The sequence below is a fragment of the Artemia sp. Qi Xiang Cuo genome, chromosome 9, assembly GCF_049724085.1.
Source record: "Artemia sp. Qi Xiang Cuo chromosome 9, ASM4972408v1, whole genome shotgun sequence".
Taxonomy (NCBI): Eukaryota; Metazoa; Arthropoda; class Branchiopoda; order Anostraca; family Artemiidae; genus Artemia; species Artemia sp. Qi Xiang Cuo.
The window spans coordinates 14,873,420-14,900,594 of NC_142802.1; the positions used below are offsets into that span (position 1 = coordinate 14,873,420).

The 27,175-nt window shown below is 34.9% G+C and overlaps 1 protein-coding gene across 2 annotated transcripts; it reads right to left on the reverse strand.

Annotated features, from left to right (window-relative positions):
- Positions 1–1,082: 1,082 nt before the first annotated feature.
- On the reverse strand, positions 1,083–27,175 carry LOC148948347 (uncharacterized). Of its 2 annotated transcripts, none has more exons than XM_089093891.1 (5): positions 27,158–27,175; positions 15,773–16,041; positions 12,317–12,525; positions 6,612–7,610; positions 1,083–1,212 (listed from the first exon to the last, which is right to left on the reverse strand). In XM_089093891.1, exons 2-5 carry the CDS (start codon positions 16,029–16,031, stop codon positions 1,168–1,170), a joined length of 1,512 nt encoding a protein of 503 aa, XP_088950017.1. In that variant the 5' UTR covers positions 16,032–16,041; positions 27,158–27,175; the 3' UTR covers positions 1,083–1,167. The 2 variants fall into 2 exon arrangements, with proteins under 2 accessions (XP_088950017.1, XP_088950016.1); XM_089093890.1 differs by lacking the exon at positions 27,158–27,175 and adding an exon at positions 25,502–25,551.

Below are 27,175 nucleotides of genomic sequence, written 5' to 3' on the forward strand. Positions count from 1 at the left end.
GTGATTAACATCAAATGTTCAAAGTTGTTGGCACCATGAAAATAGCGTATACTAAGCCGCCCGAAGACACTACAGCTGTACAAGCTCCTGTTTCTCCCCAATCTAATCAAAGAATGCACTAAAAACTGAATGAGGATAGGCTTAGTATAAAAGATTGGAGCTGTCCCGGTGTTGTGAGATGGCATGGGATCTCCGCTCTGTCACAAGCTCCTTCTTCCATCCCCCCGATGGCAAATCCTGCTTACGTTGTCCTATAGTGGCGTAAGGGAGGGGCTTCCAAGGGTTTCTATAAGCAGAGCCGTAAATGAAGAATAGCACTGCAGAGTCCTTGTGGAGTCGCGATGGTTGAGGAATTATGTATAACCTAGTGAGCGATGCACTTGCACAGAAAACAACGCATGCGGATTGCTTACTGTTAGTAATTCTTTTACATGTATATATTACGATCGTGCTAAATTGCTGCTCAGTCCACTGGCTGAAACATGAGCTTCACTGTGATTAATTACTTTTCAGCATTACATATTTCTGCTTCACGCATTTCCTCCCTTTACACTATAATCATGAAGGTAGTAGAAAGCATAGCCCCCCTATGCGCGTTTGCTTTTTCTTTTTTACGGATGTCCCTTTCGGCACAGCCGATTTGAGATCTTTGTCACTGCTGAGATCGTTGTCAACATGAATTTGCGTTGTGAAGACTTAAACTTTTATTGTGCTACAAAAAATTTTATATCTGATTCATGACGAAATAGTAAAAACAAGCTGCTAAATAAATAAAAAAAATATATATCATAGTTTATTACGATGCATTTCACCTTTGTTTTTTAGCTTCGAAGTTTACCATCATTAGCTCTGTCATCAATAATCAGCCCTCGTTAAAAGTCAACACATATTCAAGTCAAAAACCAATAACTTCAACCAGGGCCATATCCAGGATTTTTTTGGGTGGGGGGGGGGTTTATCAAAAACTTTAAAAAAACACATCAAAAATTTATTTATATGCATTTTTGATATAAAGTACGACAAAAATTTCGGGGGGGGGGAGGGACTCATACACCCTAGCCCCCTTCCTGGATAAGGCCTAGAAACCAACTCCTATTTTTTCAATATACAAGAATACTTTAATAAAGATTTAGTTTACAAAATCAGCTAATTTTTTCCTCCTCCTGATCAAGTTGGGTGAAGAGCTGAGTCAAGTAGTACTGGAGTAAAAACCTATAAAATACATAGACACATTTTATTTAAATTAGTAGGCTTTTAAAACAGTTTTAAGTGTCTTAAACATGACGAATTAATTAGAGAATGGCTATAAACAGGGCCGATTAATACTTTGTGGAGCCCTTAGGCTAATGAAACTTTTTAGGTCCTTAGAAGAGCATATTTCATTGCAAAGTCGGAGTAAACCTACAAGGGACCCCAAATCCAAGCCCATTTTCTAGCCTAAGCTGTCTTAACGTAAAAATACGCAGAACAAATTAGGAGCACCAGGTTCTTGGAAAACTCATCGCAAAATATTGTCCTCGGAAAACTAATGCTCAAGAAAACTTGACTAGGTCTACGAAGTATTACCTCTACAAATTGTTGTGGGACGGGCAGAGATCAAGGTCTAAATGGAATTACTAAAGATTTTTCTCATAGCGTGCATCTGACCCAAACTAAATTAATTATGTCATAACACATAAGAAGTGTGGCAATGAACCTTAAGCCTTTCAGAGCAAAAAAACTAGCATTGACTTAGTAAAGAGCCTACGCCCATTTATGATTTTTTTTTTCCGACTAATTCATACCGAACGGGTGTAGAAACTTCGGAGGCGACTCATTTAAGGGATTGCTAAGGAAAGGTGTCACCAGGAGGAGGGACAGGGTTTCTTCATTTCTTAGGAAACAAACGTCCGGGGCAATTTTCAAGGGCAAGTATTCAAGGACCAAATTTCCTTAGGAACAAGCTTAACAGGAGAAAGATGAGTGTAACTTTTTTTGGGCGAGTTGTCTCAGTGCATTTTTTTTTTTATCTCGGAGGCAAGACTTCCCGCAACAAGTTTTCCGGGATGATTTTTCCAGAGCAAGGTTTTCTTTGCGGTACGTTTTCGAGGAAAAATTTTCTGGGGGCAAGTTTTGCTTGGGGATGAGGATTCCCGGTGCAAGTTTTCTTATCATTTCATTGTCAATTTTTGGAAGTATCAAATGCTCCTCCAGTTTTTCTGGGCAATAACTGAAAACGGAGCTTTGTAGGCAAGAGGAAGCAGTAAAATATTTGGAACAAACTTGCAGAAGGTTGAATTTCTGCCGCTCATTTATGCGCAGTGGAGTTATAGGGGAAAAAGGTATATTAAAAAGTTAGATACATAGAATAATAATAAAATATAATCAAACAAAGAACAAAGAATAATAAAATAGATTCGTTTCATATATAAATCTTATCATTTGAAATTGTTAATGGACTGGGTTGATTTAAACATTTGTCGCTTTGAATATAATCGTACAACATCAAAAGTGGGGTCCCTTTAAAATGGCACAGCCAACGGAGGAAGTATTTTCACCCAGAAGCTTGGATAATTTTGTTTTTTTTTTCTTGCTATAAGTTTGAGAGATATATACGTAAATGCGGGATTGAAAAACACCTTCTTGTTTTTATGCCCAAAATACTGTCAGCGACAGTTTAAACATATTTTAAAAGACTTTCTTAGCACAAGTCATAGCCGTCCACGACGATATATTGCTCGAATATAATAGCGCGGTCGTCACGTCCGCGTCTAGTGTGTGACCATTTTGGTGAAATTAATTTGAGGGGCTCTATCTTTTTTTTCTTTTTTTTTAATCAACCTTTCAAATAACGTATTCATGAAACAAATTTACAACTTTTCTCTTCTTGTTTACACTCATAACTAATAGAATAGTTCTGACATTATGTTTTTTTTAAACAGTTCGTGGTAACGAACGGTAAGTAAGTAGCGACTCGGTCCAATAATCACCAAAAATCTAAAAAAAGGCATTTTGATAACAATTGATACATCAAAAGAACTGAATTTTTATGGTGATTCCAAAATCCATAAAATCAAGTTCTCCGTCAAAAGCTACAAGCCTGAGAAAATTTGCCTGATTTTCGAAAAAGGGGAAACAACCCCAAAAGGTCAAGTAATCTTAATGAAAGTCACACCATCAGATTCAGCATATCAGAAAACCCTATTCAAGCTCCTATCTGCAAAAATGTAGAAGAATTTTGTATTTTTTGCCAAAATAGAGAACAAGGATGCGTGCTATTTTTTTTGCTTTCCCCAGGGGTGATCGTATCGAACCAATGACCCTAGAAGATCAGGAGAGAGCTCGGTCAACTGGATATCAAAAGTTCTAGTGTCCTTTTTAAATGGCCAGAAGATTGGAGGGGAATTAGCCCCTCTTTTCCCCAAGGACATCCGATCAAAATTCGAGATAGCTATTTAGTACAACATAATTGAAAGGTCTAATAACTACGTCTCTGGGGATGATATGATCCCCCCCCCCAATTCCCCTGGTGGTAGGGCGGTAAGTTATGTAATTTGCTCTGAGATTGAGCAACTAAGAAACCCGCGGACTTTTTTTTTTTGGGGGGGGGGGTCTGCAGGGGAGAATTTTCCACGTAAATAATCTTCCATGGAGAGGAAAATTTCCACAAAAAATTTTCCACGGAGGGGGTAAGGGATTTCCCAGCATAATTTGAAAAACAATCAGAAATTAATTAAAATCAGTTTTTTCAACTCAAAGTGGGGACAAACATCAAATTTAGAAACAAATAGAAATTATTCCTGTATTAGGTGGGACTGCCCCCACTCAATACCTCCCTCTTTACGCTAAAGTTTGACTTTTTGTCCCAAGTTTTTAAGAAAGATTACCAAACACAAGGACCGTTATATTTGAATGAGCAGTATTTAAAAAAAAAAAACTTTAATATTTTAGCGTAAAGAACAAGGGATTAAGGGGGCTATACCCGTTTTTGACGATAGGATAAAAATGTTTTCCCCCTTCCCCTAAACTAAATTAAGAGCGCCTTCCCAAGAAAACTGTTTCAGAGAATTTTAATTCGATCCCCCCAGCCATGAGAAAAAAACAGGACAGACATGTCAAACTATGCATGAACATCCTTACCATTACAATTAAGCCCATATATTATATAATAATAAATACTCGCTTGGCTTCCAGTACCTGTTGTATAGCGTCATACAATTGTTTCCAGAGCTGAAATTTAATGATTGGCAGGGAGCTACCGACATATTTAATCATATACCTAGGTTTTAATTCATGTTCCAAAAATTTACGCTAACCACAGACTTACAATCTTCTGTAAAAACTTATCTTTAACTCGCTTTTGAGAATTTTTCCAGGGGAGCAACAGGGTTTCTAGAGGAGGTTGAATTTTATTTTATTTTTATCAACATTTAAATTTTATTAAATTAGCCTTATCTTCACAGTTTTGGCAAAGAGCGAGTAAAATTATGAGAAAAACAGCCATAATCTATTTTACTTAACCGTCAACCATTTCAAGTCTTATTACAATGCGTTTTAAACTTGGTAGAACGTGTATATAAAGCTAGGGCTTTCTAGTCTATAAAATCGATAGAAATAAGTCACTCATCGGTTTTCGACTTATTTCTTATTTAATTAATGATTTACTCATTGTTTATCCTTTCCCCTTTCTTTTAATTCACTATTTTCACTTACACCTAACAAACTAGGAGATGGAATTTTAGAAACAACTAGGATAAAAATTTTGTAATACAACCATTTTCCTTTCTAGCGTTTCAAAAAAATTAGCCTCCTTCCTTTCATATGTTTTATTTCTTCGTTTCTACACAGGGAAAACAATCCGATCTTTTTTGCTTGATTTGATTGGTTGATGAATTATAAGCAAGTGATTCTCGTGATTGGTTGATGCGTGCGATTCTCGTTACTTACTTTGGTTAGACCAATTACGTTTTTTTACATACCCAATAGATCAGGCACGCGCGCAAGGTAAGGGATTTCGGATTCCTGTGCTCCACCTTCCCTGAAACGCAGATTTTAAAGAATTTCCCCATCTTTTTGTATAATTAACCTGCTTTTCAGGGGTTATACGATTATAATGGTTATACATAGGAGCAAAAAAGCAAGTAAAACTCTTAAAATACTAAGAACAGTGAAAATTAAATCTGAATTTTCGAATTGGTGACGTGGAAACTTACACAAACAGATTTTTCTTAACAAATAAAGAAAAATTAGGACTGTAATTTTTAATGAAAAATACCACCGTATGCAGTTCAGTGGCAGATCCGGGGGAGGGGGGACCCTGGGCCCCCCAAGATATTTTCTGGCACCCTCATTCCCTGTTTTCACTCTTTTTTTTACAATAAATTGGTCAATTTGCTCAATTATTGACACCCTTGTCACATTGCCCCCCCCAGATTCTGCTTATTGGCGCCCTTGTCACACACCCCCCCCCCCCCAATATTTTACTCTATATCCCACCTGATGTAGTTAAGGAGTTTTCGCTTCTAGTGGGCGTCAAAAAAAAAAAAAAAATTAAACATGTGAGAAAAGCCAGCAAAATGAAAGGCTAAAAACAGATGTCAGCAAGCATCTTAAGAAGATGTAGCTTTCTATTGAAGGTGTAGTTGTCTGAGAGAATCAACAAATTAAGAGATTATTAATGCTTGAATTTATGGAAAAGGGGCTCTTAAATCAGACTATTTAGTTTGCTTATTTATTTTCTTGGTTCACCATGGCAACACTGACAAAAAAACGATACCGCCGTAAAACCTTCACAATTTTAAAAAAAAACCAAAGTAGAATCTTGGGAAAATCCTGATTTTCCGCTTTAGAACACTTAAAATGGGTTCAGCGGAATTTTGTTTTGTATTGACGTCTTATAAAAAAATAAAATAAAATAAAAACCGCTTATCTCGACACTATTATGTTGCAGAGAACTCTTATGCGAAGAGAGGCCTGAGGTTTATCACAGATTTTAGGAGGTAGACCCGAATGGCCCTCCTGGTATGTTTGTCCTAGGGGTGGTTACTCTGGAGCGGTTTGAAATTGGAGGCTTGAAGACTTGTCTAAAATTTAGTTCTCTGCATTGAATGCTTACTATTAAGTTAGTTTGTGATTAACTTACAACTTAATTAGAATGTAAAGTAATCGAAACTTAAATTACAACTTAAAAACAGGATATGTTTTATATACATATGTATAAGTAATTTAGAGATTTAAACAACAACTTTATTAGTAATTTACTATCTTCCCTCTGAAAAGAAAATATCAAACATTTATGACCGCAACCCTTTTGTAGCGTGAAAATTTCCTGGAAAGGAATTTTTGTCTTTGCAGTTAGTTATTTAGGCACGATTCCACAAACAAATTTCGTCGAGCTTACATTTCTTGTAAAAATATAAAAGCAAAAATAATATCAAATTATATAAAAATCCTAAAAAAAAAATAAAAACATAAGAGGTTGCACAGAAAAAATTAAATCCATTTTTGCCCCAATAAGAAAGAAATAGAAAAAAATTCCTCTCCTTTATCCTCTTCTTCATCATCTAAAACTAAGAATTGAAAGGCTAGTTATGAATAAAGTAAAAATTAAAATAAAATATGAAATAACTTACATGACATTTCGATTTCCTGCGAATTTTATCTTGGATCATCAATTGCGTAAGAACCTCGATTCTTTGCAGCCAGGATGGAGAGACATCCTCAGTGACGTTGCCAAAGCCTACAAACACCCAACGACACCATGGAAAGTGTTCAACTAATGGATCCAATGTGGGCTTTTCTTCCATCTTATTTTTCTTATTCATAGGTGAGTCTGAATCTTTTCGAGTTTGTGATTCTAACTTTGTTTTTTCTTCCAAAAAGTTCTCATCCGAAGGTTTATCTATATTCAGGGACCTTCGAGACTCTGCAGCTTCAGTATTAACAACGTCGTTGTCAGGTGCTTCCAGCTCAACTCTCGGGGTTTCTTTCATACCTGCATTGGGTTTCTCTACCTGGTTGTCTTCTTTTTCATACGGCTCAGCGTCTTGTGCAGGATATTCCTTGGCTGTTCTTACTCTGCTTACAATATCTTTGTCAGATCCTTCAGGTACTTCCAGCTCAAATCCCGGGGTTTCTTCCGTACTCCCGTTGGATTTCATTACCTGATCTTCTTCTTTTCCATACCGCTCAGCGTCTGGTACAGGATATTCCTCAATCGTTCCTACTCTGCTAACAATATCTTTTTCGGATCCTTCAGGTACTATCAACTCTACTCGTGGGGTTTCCTTTAAGCTTTCATTGGGTTTCCCCATCCGATCATCCTCTTTTTCATACCTCTCAGCGTCCTGTGCGGGATATTCTTCAGTTATTCCTACTCTGCTATATTCCTTAATGAACTCTTCTTTCTGTTTATCCCATTCCTCTGATGACAGCCTTCTTGGCTCTGGATCCACATCAGATAAATAATTCCAGAAGCCAAGTGTGCGAAAACATTGTTCACATTCGACCTTGCTCTTCTTTCGTATCTTCCAGCCACTTAAAATTATCAGCATTGCCTTTCTGTCGTTTCTTGAAGCGTCACTTTGTCCAGACTTCTCGACTATCCAAGATATGAGGCTATCGTATTCTTCCTATATTAGGAAAGGAATTCAAAAAATTGCATGAAAAAAAAAGTGTTTTAGATAAAAATAGCGCATAGTTAAACTAAATGACAAATTTTTAACACTTTTCAAGTCGCCGCGGCAATTCAAAGGATCAAATACGACACTGTTCCATCAAACTGATATTAATATTGATTTAACCCAACCCCTTTTTTTAACAAAATACACTCGATCAATAAGCCCAAACCCTTTTCTTGCATCTGATTTAATCCTTAAAACAATTATAAGATTGCGATCCATAAAAAAAGAGTATTAAAGTAGCATTTGTCGTTCCTGGAAGGCTATGTTGTCTCACTAGGGGTTAAACACCTCATATAAAATTCTCTCAGGTGATGGAAAAATTGCCCTTAACACTACAGGAAGACACTGACTTGAATAAGCGTATTTATCTGTTTGTGAAAATGCTCATAATTGCAGATCTGCTAAATTACCACTAGATAAAAGGTCCCATCAGGCCTTTTAAATTAGTCACTTTATTTGCATATCCCTTAGAATTCTTACCGAAAAGTAATTTTGTTTTCAATTAAACTTGCTATTAATAGGCTCACTATGACAATAATTGTATTCATTTATAATTCTATAATTTAAAAACTTTCTTTGCACAATAATTTGGCAATAAAAATCGGAAAAAATTACCACTTTTTCAATCTCCCGTGAAATATACCTTTTACAACCCGACGTACCTGAATTTCACAGAGAAAACATCAGAAGTATAAAAAATTGACTCCTTAAATTGAAAACTAACCACAGTAGAAGAATAAACAAGAATAAGAAAGAGAGAGAGAGAGAGAGGGGGAGAGAGGGATCACAGAGAATTTTTTAATTTTTCGTTTTCAATGGGTTTCCTTGATTGACACAAAAAAAGACCGAAATAAATTATTGATTTTAAACAGTATTTTGCTCTATTTACATTTTCTTCCTAAAACGTCTTACACAAGAGTAAAGACAAAACAAGTTGACTCCCATCCTATACCAATATTGTGGATTTTAGCTCCAGTCTTAAGAATGGTTAAATGATTTATTTCTGTATAAGTTTTGTTACACATATGTCCGTTGTTATCCTATTCCACCCCTTGTTTAAACTCTTACATACTGAGCTGCGTTCTAATAAATACAAATTATATTCACATTTTCACTCTCCTAAATGTTTTACAAAAGCTTTATGCCTTTTGTGCTTGTTTCTCTATTTTATTTTTTATTCCTTATTTCTTTATTTGTGTTTTTTTTTGTTTTGTTTTTGTTTATTCAGGAGAGTTAAATAGTATTGATGGGTATGAAAAGAGTAGGAAGAGTGAATGAGTTTGGTTTATGATGAAAGATTGTGTGATGCTGCCCAAGCCACAATAGTGGCTTAATAAAACGTCATACGTTCTTACAATTTCTACGTTTGTTGATAATGTTATTTAAAAAAAAGTGGTAAATGCCAGTTAAGTATGATGTAATTATTAGTTGAAAATAAATCATCTCATCTCTTTCCTTATAAGCCGTTAACACTGAACTGACGTTCAGTTCACTTGTTCAAATACTTTTAAGAATTTACAAAGTAAAAAATCAATCAAGGCCATTGACCCTAAAAACTCAACGATCAGTAACAACATATTCGGTTTGGCTACAAACGAACTATTGGTTGGTTTGTTTTACTGCTTTACCTATTTAATATTATTTTTTAAATACAACCCCCAATTTACTTTTCAATTCTCCACATGACACGATACCAAAGGCAATTCATAAAAGGACAGATTCATAAAATAGACAATATTTTATACAAATATCAAAACTGCAATCAAGAAATGGCTGAGATCAAGGTTGTCACTAAGAATGTTTTATAGAAGTTTTAGGTCCGAAAAGAGATATTTTGGAGCTTTTGGAGTAATTTCTTACTCAATAAACTCCTACAAGAGGTAAAATGGAATTTTATCTCTAATAAAATCTAATCTAATCTAACCTAAATCTAATTTTACCCATGTTATATTCAAAATATTTAAATTTATGAGGTTCCCTACATTGGTTGCATAATTAGACTGTTTTACGGAGGGGGGGGGATCGTAACTTTATTGCAGCTGATTTTTAGGCCACTAGCTGTTGTTAAACTAATTTGTAGATTTGCACATAAGCGAATAATATGCTACAATAATAAATTGCAGTAAAATACAAAAAATAGGGACTAAGTGATAATTACGCTCTTTAAGTAGAATCATTGATTTACTTCTAAGAATATTTATCATTTATGGTAATTTCTGGTAAAATAACATCGAAGTGAATAATTTTTTTCATGATTCATGCTCTTTTAAAAACCTGACTGTCATCCCCCTTGCCATTCTAGCACTGAATACTCAACCGGTACCAAGAGCAAACTCCATCATTATGTTATCCCACCAAAACCGTAAGTGGATTCCTTCAAGTGATAATTAGCAGATGTTTGTAATCTAATGATCAAACTGGATAAAGGAGTGTTGGTGTATCTTTACATGCCATACCACTTGATGCCGCTGATACTGCAAAGTATGAAGGGTTAATTTGCTGAAGTGATTCTAAATTGCGGTTCTGAATGATTCTCAAAGTCTGTGGCAATACAGAAATTCACGGGAACGAGCACAATATAAGAACTTGACCCTTTAACTAAGAACAATTCATAACTATATAATAGCTTTAAGGTGGAAGAAACTTAAATGTCACATTCTGACACGTGTTTATAATTAATGTGTTTACAATTATTTGTAATTCAGTGTTTTCAAGTACAGAAGAAAATCTTTAGCGCAACTCCTTTATCCTCTCCGAAGTTGGCACGCAAAGTTCCAACTTTGGTGGCTACAAAGCCTACACCAATGAGACTTTCTGGGACAGGCAGAGAGAAAAAGCTCAAGGGACAACTTTAAGCCAAAGGGTCTGCAAAACTAATAAGAGATTTTGGCGCTTTAACATGTATTTACATGCAATAACATAACTATAACATGTATATGTAATATAACATGTAATAACATGTAGATTTTGGCATTGATAATGCAATATTATCCAGCAGTTCAAACAAGGTTAATTTTCACCACGTTTATTTTTTTAATATAATCAAACGTCTATGTTTATTTGGATTTAACCTAAAAAAAAATCCAAAAATTACGCAGATTATTTTGTTTTGAAGCTACTTTAATTGATTAGAAAATAGTTACGGCTAATTCAGTATGCATACCCTTAGTTAGTTAAAACCAAATATACAAAAAAACATCTTTTGCGCCCTTTAGACAAAAGAGAAAAATATATTATCTTAGGCCTTGATTCAAAACGAAATAAAAAAAATTAGAATAATTAGTGTGTTGGTCGGGGAGGGTATGTGTGTGTTTGCGTAAGATCTCTTATTGTCAAAGGTTTAGAATTGAATCAAAAATCTCAGCTGGCAGATACAAAGGCTTGTCCAAATCCCCAACAAGAGAAGCCATGTCTTAGCAAGGGCGGATCCAGGAATTTTTTAGGGGGGGGGGGATGCAAAATAGGTTGATCCGATAAACTAGCGTTAGGAGCAAGTTTAATTAACGCAATCTTGCGTTAATTAAGTAAATTACGCTACTTTAGACTACGTTAGGGGGGGGGCCCTCGCCCCTCCCATGGATCCGCCACTGTGTTTCAGGGTGTGGTGTCGAAATATATGAAATGCTAACACCATTCAACAAAAAACAGAAAGACGCAGCGGGTTAGGGAGGAGTATCATTCCATGTAGCCTTCCTAATTCTGTTATTTCAAAGGTAGCATGTAGCAACACTTAAATAGCTATTTTTGTTATTTTAAATACATAAACGAACTTGCTTCATCATGGCTACCTGTAGGCTAAATAAAAAATACATTAGAGCAAAAGGGACACAGAGTAGGCTGTTTTTGGAATAATTCTTTATCAATAAATGGGATTTTAAACAGATAGATAAAGGAAGCGGTAATCAGTGAAGATAATTTTTTATTTACCACTTTTTATTAGTAGTTTAAAAAATATGTGAAAACATATGCTGAGAAAAGTAATGTGTAACACTGTTTATTGTGTATTTCAAAAATTTGGTGTTAAAACATGAAAGTAATTGTTAGCAGCCGGAGAAACTCAAGCCACAAGTATCTGGTTCGTCCTTCTAATGCACTTACCCTACCCCATATAATTATTTTTGTCCCCCTTTTGAAGATTTTGAGTACCTGTAATAAGAAAGATATCAAGGCATCATTTTTTAAGTATGCACGATATCTCCTACAAGTACCACTTTTCCTTAGAAATCACCATATTTTTGCCAAATAGGGTAGCCTATTGGTGCAGCTTTCATTCTGACTTATGAAAAAAACAACTAGAGTCTTCACCCCATGAATGGGGTCCACCAAGGCCGTACCCAGGATTTTTTTTTTTCGGGAGGGGTTTTACTCAAAGATTTTTTTCGGGGGGGGGGGGAGGGGGTTACACAAAAAAACTAAAAAAATACATAAAAAATTTGTTTATATCCATTTTGGTTAAGTTTTTACGAGTCAGACAAACATTTCGGGGGGGGGGGGTTCAAACCCTCTTACCCCCCCCCCCTGGTACGGCCTTGGGGTCCACCAAAAAGTTGTAGAAATGTTGCTTTAGTTTTCGTCTTTAGATGCAACAAATTACCACTACATCTACCGCTGAGACTGATAAATAATTAAAAACTGTTACTTTTGTTTTTACCTACCATTCTGTCTTCAAAGTTTGGGGAGAATATTGTAGGAATTATTTGATGCTTTCCTTCACGATAATTGCTTATAACTTCTTGTAGACATTCTTCTGGTGATATTCGAGGCATATATAATAGGTTATGAGGCATCGATGATTCTTTGTAAGTGCATGTAGACTCATGCTTTGTGCTCAAAGACTCGAAGCATTTTGTAACTTCAATTAAATCTAAAAAAAAAAAGACAAAAAACTATACAACAGGCTTTGCACTCCAAACAGGTTTTGTGTTTTTGCACTCGATGTATTTAGTGACTTCAACTAAATCTTAAAAATAAAATAGGCCATGAAGCATCCATGACTCTTTGTAGGTTCATTAAGGCTCAGCGACTCGAAGTGTTTGTTAACTTCAACTAAATCTAAAAAAAAAACAAAAAAAAACCGCAACATGTTTTGTGCTCCCAGCTGCTTTATTGCACTCAAAGTGTTTGGTAGCTTCAAATAAATCCAAAAAAGAACACAATAAAACAAAATGAATGATTAGCCCTTAGTGATTCTTAGTAAGTGCACATAGACTCATGTTGTTCGTCAAAGACTCAAAGCATTTGGTAAATGTTTGTTAATACCCTGGGACAGAAGGATACACCAGGATTGCCGAGGTAACCAAATACGCGTATCTCCTTTCCCGCATAAGGCAGATCTACCCCCTCCAGGGACACTCTCAAAAAGAGCCTGAAATGCAAAGCAAGTACCACACTTCACTATAAGCAGTGTCAATTCACGAAAAATGCAGGAGGAAAAAGGCAAAATGTATTTATCAAATCTAGAGGGGGAGACGCAACTTTATTATTTATTTCAAAAAAATTTGAGGAGGGCAAAAAAAATTAGGGGGAGAACGCCCTCCATCCAATTATACAACCGAACAAGAAGTGGGTCAAATGACCTTAACCTTCATCCCTTCACGTGCAAAATACCCACAATATTACAAATCATCCCACACCCCCCTCTCTACAGGTTTTACTAAAATGAAGATAAGAACCCTTTATAGTGATAAAGTGCATTGCTCAAGAGATACAATCCAACAACAGCCATTTACAGCAACTACACCAAAGATTCGAATCTTCTCATACAAAGACTAGAACTGATGCTTCCTGATGTGAAGCAGCAGACACAGAAAAAACATTTATTAAGGTCCTTTCAAGTTCCAAGCTTTTGTTATCTTTTAGGACCATTATACGTAGTTCTTCTGTCCCGCAGTTTCTTGGCGGGATGCTCTTGAAATCTTCCGTAGTCATCACCATTGTCAATACTAAATCTAAGTGAAGAGGTCAAATAAAGAAGGCAATGTTCCCAAACTGGGTGTTATTCACGAGTTGGCTAGCAAAGCAGGCTTAAATTTCCATTTAATACTGATTGCTAGCTGGAAACAGCAAGACTGATATTCGGAAGAAGACGAACATTGGGCAAGACTTAAAAGAGAATCCAGGCCGGTAATGGAAAGTGTTCCTGGGTAGTGGTTTTTAGTGCCAAATTCAAATTAATACATTCATGGTTTTAAAACAACCTAGAAATTTCATTTTTATTCTATAATTTGTAAATAAAGGCTTCATGATGAGTAGTAGTATTTTGAAAATCTTGCAGAATCATATAAATGTAAGTTTATTAGGACAATGAAGCTTGTTCAATTTTCAAATAACTTGTTTTTAGTGGATACGTGAGATAAGGTTCACTAGCTGGTCTGCTAGTTTTGCTTCCCATTGGATAATTGTAACTCACCCTTTTTTGACGTTAAGACATGGCTTGTCACAAATAGCCCCTGTAATCTCACATGAAGACTGAAGACAAAGATAAATGATAGAAAAAGCTATAACAAAAGAATGCATTAAACTCATGGCCAATATTCAGTAAGGTGACACTCCTAGCTGGGAGCCTAAAACTGTGAAATATTTATAGCCTAGAGTAAGTAAAGAACCTTGTCAATGCTTTTTTTCTAAAAAAAAAAAAATCTCTGCATTTTGTGGAAGCAGAAAAGGCCTAAATGGACTAGTATCCAAATATCCCTAGCCAGAGAAGATTGAAGAACTTCAAGCAAACTATACGCAAATAAAGTAAATAAATATAATCAGTTGTGAGGATTGGCGACAATTTGTAAGTGCGCATAGACTCATGCTTTGTGATCAAAGACCCAAAGGTTTTGATAACTTCGACTAACTCTCCTGGACTTAGATTATGCTTACGATTTAAGCATCCTAGATGGAAGTGTGAGCAAAATGAATGAAGTTTTAGAGGTTTTGCGAGTTCAGGGTGCCAGAATTGGTTTGTAAATTAATGTTAGGAAGACTAAGTCACTAAGGCTAGGAATAAGTGAAGATGTAAAGGAGACAATGGGCAACAAAATGATTGATCAGGTGGACAGCTTTACCTACCTTGGTAGTATTATTAGTAAAGACGGTGGGAGCAGTGAAGATGTTAAAAGTAGAATAGGCAAGGCTCAGAATGTTCTTTCACAGTTAAAAAAAGTTTTGAAGAATAGGAAGATAAGTGTGAAAACCAAGATTAGAATATTGGAAGCTACAGTGATGACAGTTGTCAAGTATGGCTCTGAAGCATGGGCGCTCCAAAAAGCAGATGAAGATTTGCTAGATGTTTTCCAGAGAAATTGCCTACAGATTGTTTTGTGTACCTGACTGACCGCTCGTATTTCAAACAGTAGGCTGTATGAAAATCGTGGTTCAATCCCGCTTTCTAGGGCTATAATGAGAGAAAGGTTGAGATGGCTGGGGCACGTTCTGCAGATAAAGGATAATAGATTACCAAAGATTGTCCTTTTCGGCTAACTGTCTAGAGCTAAACGAAAAGCAGGTCGTCCTCGGTTGGGATGGGAGGATGTCATAAAGAGAGATTTGAAGGAAATAGGAACTTTCTCGGAGGGTGTAAACAGGGAGGCTTTAAATAGATTGGGATGGAGGAGGAGCGTGCGTAACTGTGTTGGTCTCAGGCAGCTTGGTGCTGTGGTGAGGTGTTGGTAGTACTAGTAGTAGTAGCTAAACTTTACCTAGTAGTATAGTTACAATTTTAATAAATAGAGGAGCCCTTAGAGAGTTTTTCTTTATGAAGCAGGATCCAATGAATGCGTTTTAAGACCCAAACCTTCAAATATTTTCAAGCGAAAGTCTTTAGAAAAATCTTAGTCTGACCCACCATCCTCTGCATACAAGTATGATTAAATTTTCTTTGTTTTTGATCTTTTTTATTTTTTTCGAATTAAATCCTATCCTAAATATAGATGTATATCTAGAGATGCATATACTCCGCCGCCATATCTAATTATGCTTCATAATTAGTAATTATGCTTCATAATTACTACACATTTCTTTTTAAATTTGATTGTATTTGATTATGTGATGGGATAGCAGAATCTTGTAAATTTACAGAACAAGAAAAAAACATTGCAGAATATGGGGATGAACATTCATACCTTTTTCCGAATCTGTAGTTGGAGGTCTCAAAAGCAAAGAAGCCCCACATTTGCAACAAATCAAGCACTCTCCTTTCCCACATTTCCATCCATATAATGAGCACATATTTGGATAGAGAATAGCAGGCATATGCCACCATCCTTTTGAGGAGTAAGATTTCAAGTTGTCAAGGAACTCATGATTCTGTTGCGCTTTTGAAAAACCTTTTCCCTTCTTGCTTTCTTTTACAGCAACTTCAAAGTCTATCAAATAATCCATGTTTGCTTACCTAAAATATGATAGATATTAAAAAAGATATATTTATGTATGATATTCACTTCTGATTTGGCGTACAGAGTAAACAAACTAAATTAACTACCAACAATACAAACATCTTTAAATTACACTCAAAAACCTTAAGGAGGGTACATAACTCAAAAGTTCCCTACAGACACGTGGTGATAACTCAAATAAAAATAATTACTCAATTATTTGCTCTAAAATTGACTATTTGCATAATTTGGGGTGCCTCTTTAAGAGGCTGCAAGCAAGCAAGTGACTAAGATTGTAACTGAAACCCCATAATCGTAATTTATGAATTCTAGAATCTGTAAACACAAACTTTGATCAAAATCAAGCATTACACGTGAAATATGTACTTCTTATGTCTTGACTTTTTATGCAAAACATGTCCAATAAAAGTATACAAAACTCAGGCTTTGAATTTGTGCCACCATACGTACATAAGGCAAATACTCGGACTGAATCTATTCGACCGAGTCCTGAATGAAGTAACAAGACAACGTTGCAAACAGACGTTTGACCTAGAAACCATCATTTGGTACCATGGTCTCCCCTAGTTCGGCCATACCTATCACAGGCCTGATAACTCCTTTATTTTTAGGACAATTCATCACTCCTAAGGCTAGAAAACCACTCCCAGGCTAGACAAAAAGTCATGGAGACCAGCCAAAAACCTGAAAAAAAAACTAGTAAATCTGACCTCGAAACAATTGGTTAGACGACAAGGCTGTCGATTGTATCCCCCATGACTTGAAATCATTGTCCCTCTAATCCTCCACTGTACCCAATGTAATGCGACCGTCTGCCAACTGCAAGCGCCAAGAAGAGCTGCAAGGCTTGTGTTCTGATTCAAGTTCAAATAAGTAAGTCCACTGATCACTTGAGACCTCCCATCAAAACCCTGGAAATTCACAAGTCAAAAGAGAATGGAGGGGGATCTGCAATGAGAGACAGCTTGCATATTTTTTTATTTTTTTTTGGGGGGGGGGGCTTGGACCCAGTAAATATGTCAACCGAAATCCTTGCAAACTTATGATTCAAACAAGAATATAACAAATACAACGTCTGGCTAGAATATATCTATAAGACCTGCTTTAGATAGGACATTTACATAATTGGAGCCCTTGTCCTTTTAGCTTTACATATCATGTCCCTCAGGGAGGCTCATTTCTGGACCTTTCAATTGTTCTGACTTAAATCTCTATCCTTAAATTTTGGCTCTGTGCCATGTGGGGCTATGATGGTCCTTGGGGGAATGCCAATAGGTCTCTGCCCTATATGGGGCGCAAGTACTTTTAATTTGTAACATAGAATTAGTCGCCCCACAGCTTTCTATAGACACCAGTTCTATATTTATTCATTCACTTGTTTAAGATCAATCCAAAAAGGATCCTTGAACAACAACAGTTTTAAACTAGTGCAAAGTGTCTACGCTTATGAGGATAAGATGCAGGAGCTTAAGCGACAGTGCCTGCAATTATGTAGACCCTATTCCATGCTTGATTTTCTAGTTTCAGAAAAATACAAGATACTCACCATTCTACTAACATATATTACTAAAATGGTGAATCCAATTTCATATGAAAGGCATGACAATTATAAAAAGCTATTTCATAATTTATAGTTTTAGCCCTCGCCTACTTGGAGCACTTCCCACTGGAGGCATTTTTTGAATTTTTAACTGTTTCTGATTAAATTGGCTATCTTAAAATTCTGAGCCAACATTAGGCATATGTGACACTGCAGTAGTACCTGGGGACAAGCAATTTAGTTTCTTCTTTTGAAAAGGGAAGTGGAAATTTACAATAGAATGAGCCCTTCCCCAACTTACTACAGCAGCCAATTCTATGTATTGAAGCCTGCTTTTCTTTATGGAATGCATAACTTTGTTGGTTTGATCTTAGCGGGGTATAACAGAAGTACTGTCACAAATCGCGATATATTATTTAAAAACCTGCAAAAATTTTCCCAAACCTGGTTACTGAAAATGTTGATAGATTTATTTTGAAGCTTCAGTGAAGTGTAAGATATTACATTTTTTTCTAGTTTCACTTTTGTGAAATGTTTTTTTTACGCAGGATCATACACTGAATCCGCATCTTTTTTATTATTATTATTATTATTAAAAAAAAAAAAAGAAGAAAAAAAAAAAAAAAGCAGCATGCTATTTTCTTCATCCAAATAATTGATATCCTGAACCAAAAATTAGAGAAGAGATTATTGAGATTTGAGAACGTTTGCTGCCATCTCATCCTAAACCTCCCCTGGAAACAACAAGTCATAAATGAGACTGTGAGAAAGCTCACACCACAGCCCTTAATCATAGACAAGATAAAACAGTGCAAATGGAGATAAAAAGGACACACTCTCTAAGTGCCTGAAACTTTACTCCAAAAAGCTGTCAGATCCAGGCAAAGAGGTAGGTCAAGGAATTTCCTCAAGCACAACTATACCAACAAACCTCCAAAATCACTAACCATCTCTAGAACCTAAGTGGGAAGACATGTGGTGTAAAACAAACCTGAGGACATACTTTTGTTTTTCCTTTAATGCCCTAAGCACCTCTAAAGGCACAGGAGGACCTATGTTTAAGGTAAAAAAATCTATACAGTCAATTCAATATTAAATCCATACAAGTTAAAAAACCAAAAGACATACTTACGCTTGAACTTCAAAATTATAATATTGTACAAAGTCAGGACTGAAGCTTTGGTCATTTCTTGCATACTGTGGGATAATTAATATTTTGGTCAATCGGGTTGCACAAAAGGAATATCCAAAACTTCAGCAGAGATGCTGGTGGTCAGATAAGATTCCAAGCTTTTAGTCCCTATTTAACCTCACATAAGGAACCTTGCACTCCCTACATGAAATCACAAGGCTATATGAATCCTCTTCAACAAGTTACACCAAAGTACCATGCCAGGCAACAATACTCTAAAGAGGACATATCATTTTTTTAGGTTTAGAAGAGGTACAGAAAGGTACCTTGAAAGAATTATCAATGACTGAAGTCACTAGCTGAAAAACTGTACAGGAAAGAAGACAAAACATGCTGTTCTTGTGTGTACCTGTTTTGTTTGTTGTTAAGTAGTCAACTTGACTTGATTCAAGCATTCATAGCGAGGGTTATTTTCAAAGAAGAGTAAATTCTAAGGTTAATCCAAAGTAGGAGGCCAAGATTGAGTAGAAGACAGGTCTCTATACCTGTTAGTTTGATTCAAGGCTACTTTTATTTGACTGTAGCCAAGGTTTTATAAAACGATTCCTGTCAGAATTTAATGAATTTTTAAGACATCCTGGGACTTTTTTTTGGAGGGGGAGGGGAGGTAAAATCTTAGTAACACACAAATTGGATACTAATAAGAGAAATACAGCATACAAATTGATTTTCTATTCAATGATCTTTCTAAATATAACAACTGTTCCTGCTGCAATTGTTCCCCAGCTTGTCCCCCTTCTAACGCCTAATTATGTAAAAGTACCATTACGTCCAGAATTTTCTCTGATTATGTTAATTTTTTCTCAAACTTGCATGTAAAATTCTAGTTTTCTCTATTAATTCACTGGCAAAACATGGACATACCACTCAATGTTCTTTTTAACAATGTTTAAAAATATTCTAGTTGTTATCCTTGCAAATGCATCCCAGACCCCCCCTCTGTTAATGGGGCCAAATATAACCCTATGTTAGGTTATATACATAATCTTTGCTGATCTTATTGGTTTGAATTACTTTTTGTATACAGTTTTCATTGACAGTTGGTTCATAATTCCAAATAAGGCTTCTTTCACATTTTTATTATTTGCTATTACATCACATTTTTTCATTATTCATAAAGTATGATTATTTCACACTTTGAAGCAAAAACAGGTCCAATTCTGGATATGTATGATGCAATTATTACTAAAGCCAACTATTTATATACCATACATTACACAAATGAAAAATAAGTTATCACTGTGCTTGTGCCCATACCTTCCAACAAGGAGAGTCCCAGATAGACGCAATTTAAGCCCACTCAGTAATTTCGACCATAGATAGGCATGTAGTTTAGAATTGATACCAAGTGTAATGCCGTTTTTTTCGTAGAGTGTGAATTCTATGTGACAAGCAGCAGCAGAATCCTAGCACAACTCATGTCCATTGTCAGGGAACTGGGACATATTGTAAGAGTAGCAATTGGTATATTTTAATAGATTGTTAAAAGGAACACTGATTGATATGTCTGTCTTTTAGCTAGTGAATTAATAGAGAAAACCATGAATGTATCGATTTTGTGGTATGAACCAACTATAACAGATACATAAATACAAAAAAAGAATGCAAACCAACACTAACATTTTGCATTCTCTTTCATCTTTTGTTTTTCAAAAACAAAGATTTAGAGGTAAACTGTACAGTAAATTTTAGAGGTAAGGTGAATCTTAGATTTATTTTGGTAGATAAAAGATGAACACACTACTTATTATATATTTTTATACTCTTTCTAAATCTCAATTAAAAAAAATCCCATCAAACATGTTTTTCAAAGAAAAGTAAAGAGCTCCATTTAACCAAAAATGAGCAGAAATAACGCTAAATAATCTTTCAAGCATAAAACTATCACAAATCACCATCAATAAATAAATGAAACCCGAAAACGAACATCAATTTCAATAAATAATTAAATCAAACTCAAAACAAGCAAAAATTAACATGAGTAGAGCTAGCAACCCCCATGCATCCACAAGACCAGAAAATAATATGAACTGTACAGAAAACAAAATACATTTTAAATGTGTTCAATTTCTTTTGCTTTAACAAATAAAAATTATTAAGATTTTAAGGAATAAATATGAGTATATGTATATTAAACTGGCAATCCACAGAAGGCATGGGGGTTGTGAGCCCTACTCATATTCATTTTCACTTGTTTTGAGTTTGACTCAATTATTTATTGTAATTTCTGTTCGTTTTGGTTTTCATTTATTTACTGATGGTGATTTGTGGTTGTTTTATGCTTGGGAAATTATTTGACTTTATTTCTAGCTAGTTTTTTGTTAATGGAGCTCTTTACTTTTCTTTGAAAAACTTATTTTGTAGAAAAGTTTTTAAATTAATTTCTGTTTGTTTTTTATTGACATATTCTTTTTCATGGAAAAAATTATATATTTTTCGTTTTTTTTCTAAATGAATCCATAGTTTGGCTTGATATTTGAATGTCAGAGAAAATTTTTCACATTTTTTAATCTTGACACAAACAAAATCATTTAACCTAATTTTATACCTCCTCAAGTTGACCTGAAAACTAAAACTTGATACCATTTCCAAAAAATTCTATATATGCTCTTTGACAATATGGATTCACTCACACTGTTACAAATTATTTAAACTTTAGGAACAGAAGTAGAAGTATTAGTAGCCCCAAAAGTTTCAACTTAATAACCTCACACATTCTTGAGATGTTGCTGAGGTGTCTAATTTGCAACCATTTATATGGTTCCTTTTGATTTAGTTTTAAAGCATAATGACACAATTACATAACTGTGGGAGATTGACACACCCAATATATCCCTAGAGACACAAGAACTGGACCTTTCTACTATTCTGAACAAAATGGCTGTCTCAAATTTTGATTGGAAGTGTTTAGAAAATCAATGGGCTTGAGAGAAGGCTTGCTTAACCCCAAATCACTTTTGACTCTTAAAAGGGACACTAGAACTTTTAATTTTCAAACAAATTAGCCCCTTAAAAAGTTTCAATGATATTGGTAGCTATTAAACAGCAGTGTTGCCTAAGGTATTGCTTATGTGCCTTTTGAAAACCTGGTTGAATATAGTTTTTTTTGCATTTAATTGAATCCCCAAAAATTTCACTTTAATACCCTTAGCATAATCATTTACAGTAACTGTAGTGGTAATATTAATAGCATTCATATAATGCATTCTGGCTAGTTCAAAATCTACAACAGCATACCTTTGAAGGTTTAACTTATTAGTGTGAGCTGTTCTTGAGACATTGCTTTGTCAACTTTTAGTAAATATACATGCTCATAATTTGTTTTGTTTTAGTTTAACATCAGCCTAAATATTCCTTAAAAGCTTTCCCTTAGTACCCTTAGCTTGGCAGTAGCATTACTGGCAGTATGCACATAGCACCTTTAGTTTCTTCAATATCCCCTTCAATACATGCTGAAAGTTTCAAGTTAATATCATCAACCATTCCTGAAGCATTTCTGACATGTCCTCTTGACAACATGTGCAGGCATAGTGTGTTTTGATTTACTCCCATGCTGCTTCAATGTTTCCCAAAGATATTTGCCTTTATATCCTTAGCTTTAGTGGCAGCAGTAATAGTAGTAGTCGAAAAATTAATAGTAGTGGCCTTAACTTTAGTGGCAGTAGCATTAGGATGCAAATATTGTCCTTTGGTTAGTTCAACATCCCCCATAACAAGCTCTGCTAGTTTTAACTTCACACACTAAGATATTGTTGGTACACCCTTTTGACAACCTACATACACATGGCATGTTGTGATTCAGTTCACCTTTCCCTTCAAAATTCCCTGAAAATTTCACTTTCATATCCTTAGGTATAGTTGTTATAGTAGTCACAGTAGTATTAATGTATTGCCTTTTGGTCAGTTGAACATTCCTCTCATCCAGTCCTGAGAGTTTCAACTTAATACAATTGGCTGTTGCTATGACATTACTGGTATGTCCTTTTAATAACCTGTATATACATATAATTCTTGAAATTTTCATCTTAATAATCCTAACCTTACAAGTAGCTGCAATAGAAGTAGTAGTAGTAGTAAATGTAGCAATGTCAGTAGTGTAGAAGTAACATGCACATATTGCCTTTTGGTCAAATGATCTTCTGCTTTAAGCATCCTCTGAAAGTTCCAACTTAACACCCACATCTATTCTAGAAATATGCTTCTTTGAGCATACTATGTGCATGCACAGAGTCTCTTTTAATTTAGTTCAAATTTCCCTGAATATTGTGAATGTAGTAGTGATGGTAGTTGTAGTAATGGCAGTAGTGTGCAAATATTGGCTTTTTGGTCAACTGATCATTTCCTGAAAATTCCAAATTGATCCTCAGTCATTCCTGAATTACATCCTTTTGATAACCCATTTACACATAACATTGTTTGATTTAGTTTGACACTCAGCCCCATTTTCTTTTTGGAAAGTAAAGGTCAAACATGCATACCATTCTCAATAAAATATACTATATGTAAACAATGAGCAAGTTGCCTAACTTACAAGAGGAAGGCTGACATCCCCAAAGACATAATTACTGGAATAATGTTAGGGGGGGGGGGGGTAATTGCTCTAAATCATTTTCCAATTTTAAAAGCGAACTAGAACTTTAGATTTCCAATCAAATGAGCCTCATCTAATGTTCATACAACCACCCATTCCATAAAAACATTTTATGTCTCTGGGGTATAACTTACAATCTTTGCCCCCAGACTCAAGGGGGGGGGGCTGTCAAGCCCAAAGGCATAGTTATGTGATCTTTGGACTTTTTTTTTATGAAACAGAGATTGCAAGAATTTATGTTGGATAGATTTATCGAAAAGAGGTGGTAGGGGGGGGTTAACCTCCAATCACTTTCAATCTTAAAAAGGGAACTAGAACTTTAAATTTCAAATCCATAGAGCACCTTTTGAAGTTTATATAGCCACCCTTTCTATAAAAAACTTGCATTCCCTGATTCATAACTTATAGCCCTTGCCCTGAGATTGGGGGGAGGGGGAAGGGTTGTCATCCTCAAAGACATAATTACTGGACCTTTGAACTACACTGAACAAAATGGCTATCTCAAAAGATTTTGATTGGATGTGTTTGGGGAAATGATGGGCATGGGTGGGGGGGGGAGGCTGGTTGTCATCTAATCACTTTTGATTATAAAATGGGCACTACAACTTTCAATTTCCAATTGAATGAGCTCTTTTCAGAGTTTTTATGGCAACTCCTTCTGTAGAAAGTGCCATGGTCTAAAAAAAAACCTAAAAACAAATAAATGAATAATACATTGTGCCCACATCACTCTTTATTTAGGCAGCACTATTGTGGTGCCTATGATATAAATCACTTTCTTTAAAAATTTATTTTGAGCCCTTGAAGTGATCCCTTGTTCTTTTTACCACTAGAAAACAGTATAAAAAATTGTAAAAGGTACCTTAAAACAAACACTAACACTTACATATCTCATTTGTGTAAGTGTATTTCTTTACTTAACCCTCTTCCCCCTAACAGACAAATATACAGCCATTTCTATATATTTAAACTAATTTTTTGGAATAACATGATCCTTTACTTCCTGCTAATTGATTAGTCCTCATTGTAACATAATAAAGCAAGAAAGAATCACACTTAAGCAAAAAATAGTTAGGATATATCTATTAAACTGTATATTTTTCATCCGGGAGGGGGGGGGATACATTTTTATAAATTAGAGAAGTTAAAGGAATTATTCACTGTTTATACTCTCTATGAAGAATTGATCCTTTTTTCAATTTAATTTATTTTGAAAAGAAAACATAATCAGTTAAGTAGCTTAAACTAAAAAGCACATCTTGTGTGAGCTGAAAAATAAAACAAAGAAGAAAAAAAAATGAAAAAGCAAACAAACAAACAAGCAGACAGAACAAGTAAATACAAGAGAAACACAATAAATAAATCATAAATACATTGTCAGCTAAAACAAAATAAATTTAAAAATAAATACAGGAGGGATATTTATATATATGGGAAGGAAATACTTTAAAATTTTGGAAATTAATTTTAAACATTCTGAAATACTAACTTACATCATTCCAAATGTGTACTTTGCCTCACCTTAGGTTTACTAACATATCTTCATTAGGAAATTGACCCCATAGATTTTAAAAATGGTAAAATTCTAGTTTAGCTACTTTTTTCTATCTTGGGAAAGGGTTAGGTTAGGGAAATGAAACTTTCAGTAATAAATCCAGGGCCAAAAGCATACTCTGTGAAGGTATTGACAAGCTTCTATGTTAACCCTTTTCTGATTTATAAGTGTTAGAAATTTACCTACTTGACATCTATTGAAATTTTGACAAAACAGCAATTTATCTTATTTTTCAGTTGTCACTTTCTTTTTCTCTGGTTTTAGTTCTGAAAATGGAATTTCTGTTATTTGAGTAGAATTTTAAGTCATATTCAATGGGTTTTTTTCTGGAAAATGTATTTGCAGATCTTTGAAACCTCATAAATTGGGACTGGACAAAGTTGTGAAGCTGGAAACAGTTTTGTTGTACTATATTTAAGCAGAAGATCTAGGCCTATTTTGGAAGTTTTAACCTTCATAACACAAATTTTTAAAGGTCACCAGAGCCCTCTAGATTCCATCAAGGAGAAAGACTTTCTTCTAAGGTTTATTAGAAGAAAGAGGAAGCATAGCCACAAAAGCTCTCAAGAAAGTATTACTAGAGCATAATTTAGGCCCTTTGAATATTCCAGAAAAGTTCATTTGGTAAAATTCTACTTTAGATACTTTTGGCTATCTTGGAAAGGGGTTAGGTTAGGAAAAGGAAACTTCCAGGGAAGGGTCTACAGGCTAAAGTATGTCCCAGGAAGGTATTTTGAAGTAACTACCTTCTATTACCTATTGAAATTTTGAAAAAAAACAATATTTTACCTTGATTTTCAGTTATCAGTTTCTTTTTCTCTGGCTTTAGTTCTGAAAATGCAATTCCTGTTATTTGAAAATAATTTTAAGCCATATCAATGTTTTTATTTCAAAATCTAGGAAATGTATTTACATATCTTTAGAATGGTGGGATTGAGCAAAGTTGTAAAGCTGAAAATAATTTTGTTGTACTTCATTTAAGCAGAAGACCTATTTTGCAAGGTTTAACTAGGCTATTATAGGCCTAACATTAAGATTTCTAAAGGTCATATAAGGTCAGAACCCTCTAGCGGGAGAACAAGAGGAGGTAGGTACTTCAAAATACCTACCCATGACATACTTTAGTCTGTAGACCCATCCCTGAAAGTTTTGGTAAAGTTCTACGAAATCATATTATTGAGTTAGGACATAAGTGAATACACCATTCAATGCCTTTTTGGTCAATATATACAAAATGATATTATTGAGTTAGGACTAAAGTGAATACACCATTTGATGCCTTTTTGGTCAATATCTATGAAATCATATTATTGAGTTAGGAATAAAGTGAATACACCAGTCGATGCCTTTTTTTATGCTGATTACAAATATAATAAGCATTTCTATCAGAAATGAATTTCAGCCCCCCCCCCCCTATATAGGCTATACCTAACCCAACCTAACCTAACCCTGAATTGGCCTATATAGGGGGGGGGGAGCTGAAACTCATTTCTGATAGAAATGCTTATTATATTCGTAATCAGCATAAAAAAGGCATCAAATGGTGTATTCACTTTTGTCCTAACTCAATAATATGATTTTGTAGATATTGACTGCCTTTTTTTATGCTGATTACGAATATAATAAGCATTTCTATCAGAAATGAATTTCAGCCCCCCCCCCCTATATAGGCTATACCTAACCTAACCTAACCCTGAATTGGCATATATAGGGGGGGGCTGAAATTCATTTTGGACAGAAATGCTTAGCATATTATTTTCATAATCAGCATAAAAAAAGGCATTGAATGGTGTATTCACTTTAGTCCTAACTCAATAATATGATTTGGTATATATTGACCGTCTTTTTTTATGCTGATTACAAATATAATAAGCATTTCTATCAGAAATGAATTTCAGCCCCCCCCCCTATATATGCCAATTCATGGTTATGTATAGCATAGCCTATATAGGGGGGGGGGACTGAAATTCATTTCCGATAAAAAAAATGCTTATTATATTTGTAATCAGCATAAAAAAAGGCATCGAATGGTGTATTCACTTTATTCCTAACTCAATAATATTATTTCATAGAACTTTACCAAAGTTTCATTTTCCTGACCTAACTCCTATCCAAGATAGCCAAAAGTAGCTAAAGTGGAATTTTATTATTCACTATTTCAACAATTTTCCATGATAGTAAAAAAATATAATCCATGATAAAAAAAATAGGTAACCTAATGTTTATTTGTACACCTTAATGAGTTTTATGCT

Coding starts and splice junctions, on each gene's coding strand:
- LOC148948347 (XM_089093891.1), bottom strand. CDS start 16,031: ATGGATTATTTGATAGACTTTGAAGTTGCTGTAAAAGAAAGCAAGAAG. Junction 7,611..12,316: donor CAAACTTTGAAGACAGAATG/GTAGGTAAAAAC, acceptor TTCCTAATATAG/GAAGAATACGATAGCCTCAT. Junction 1,213..6,611: donor GCAGGAAATCGAAATGTCAT/GTAAGTTATTTC, acceptor TGTATTTTATAG/GTTTTTACTCCAGTACTACT.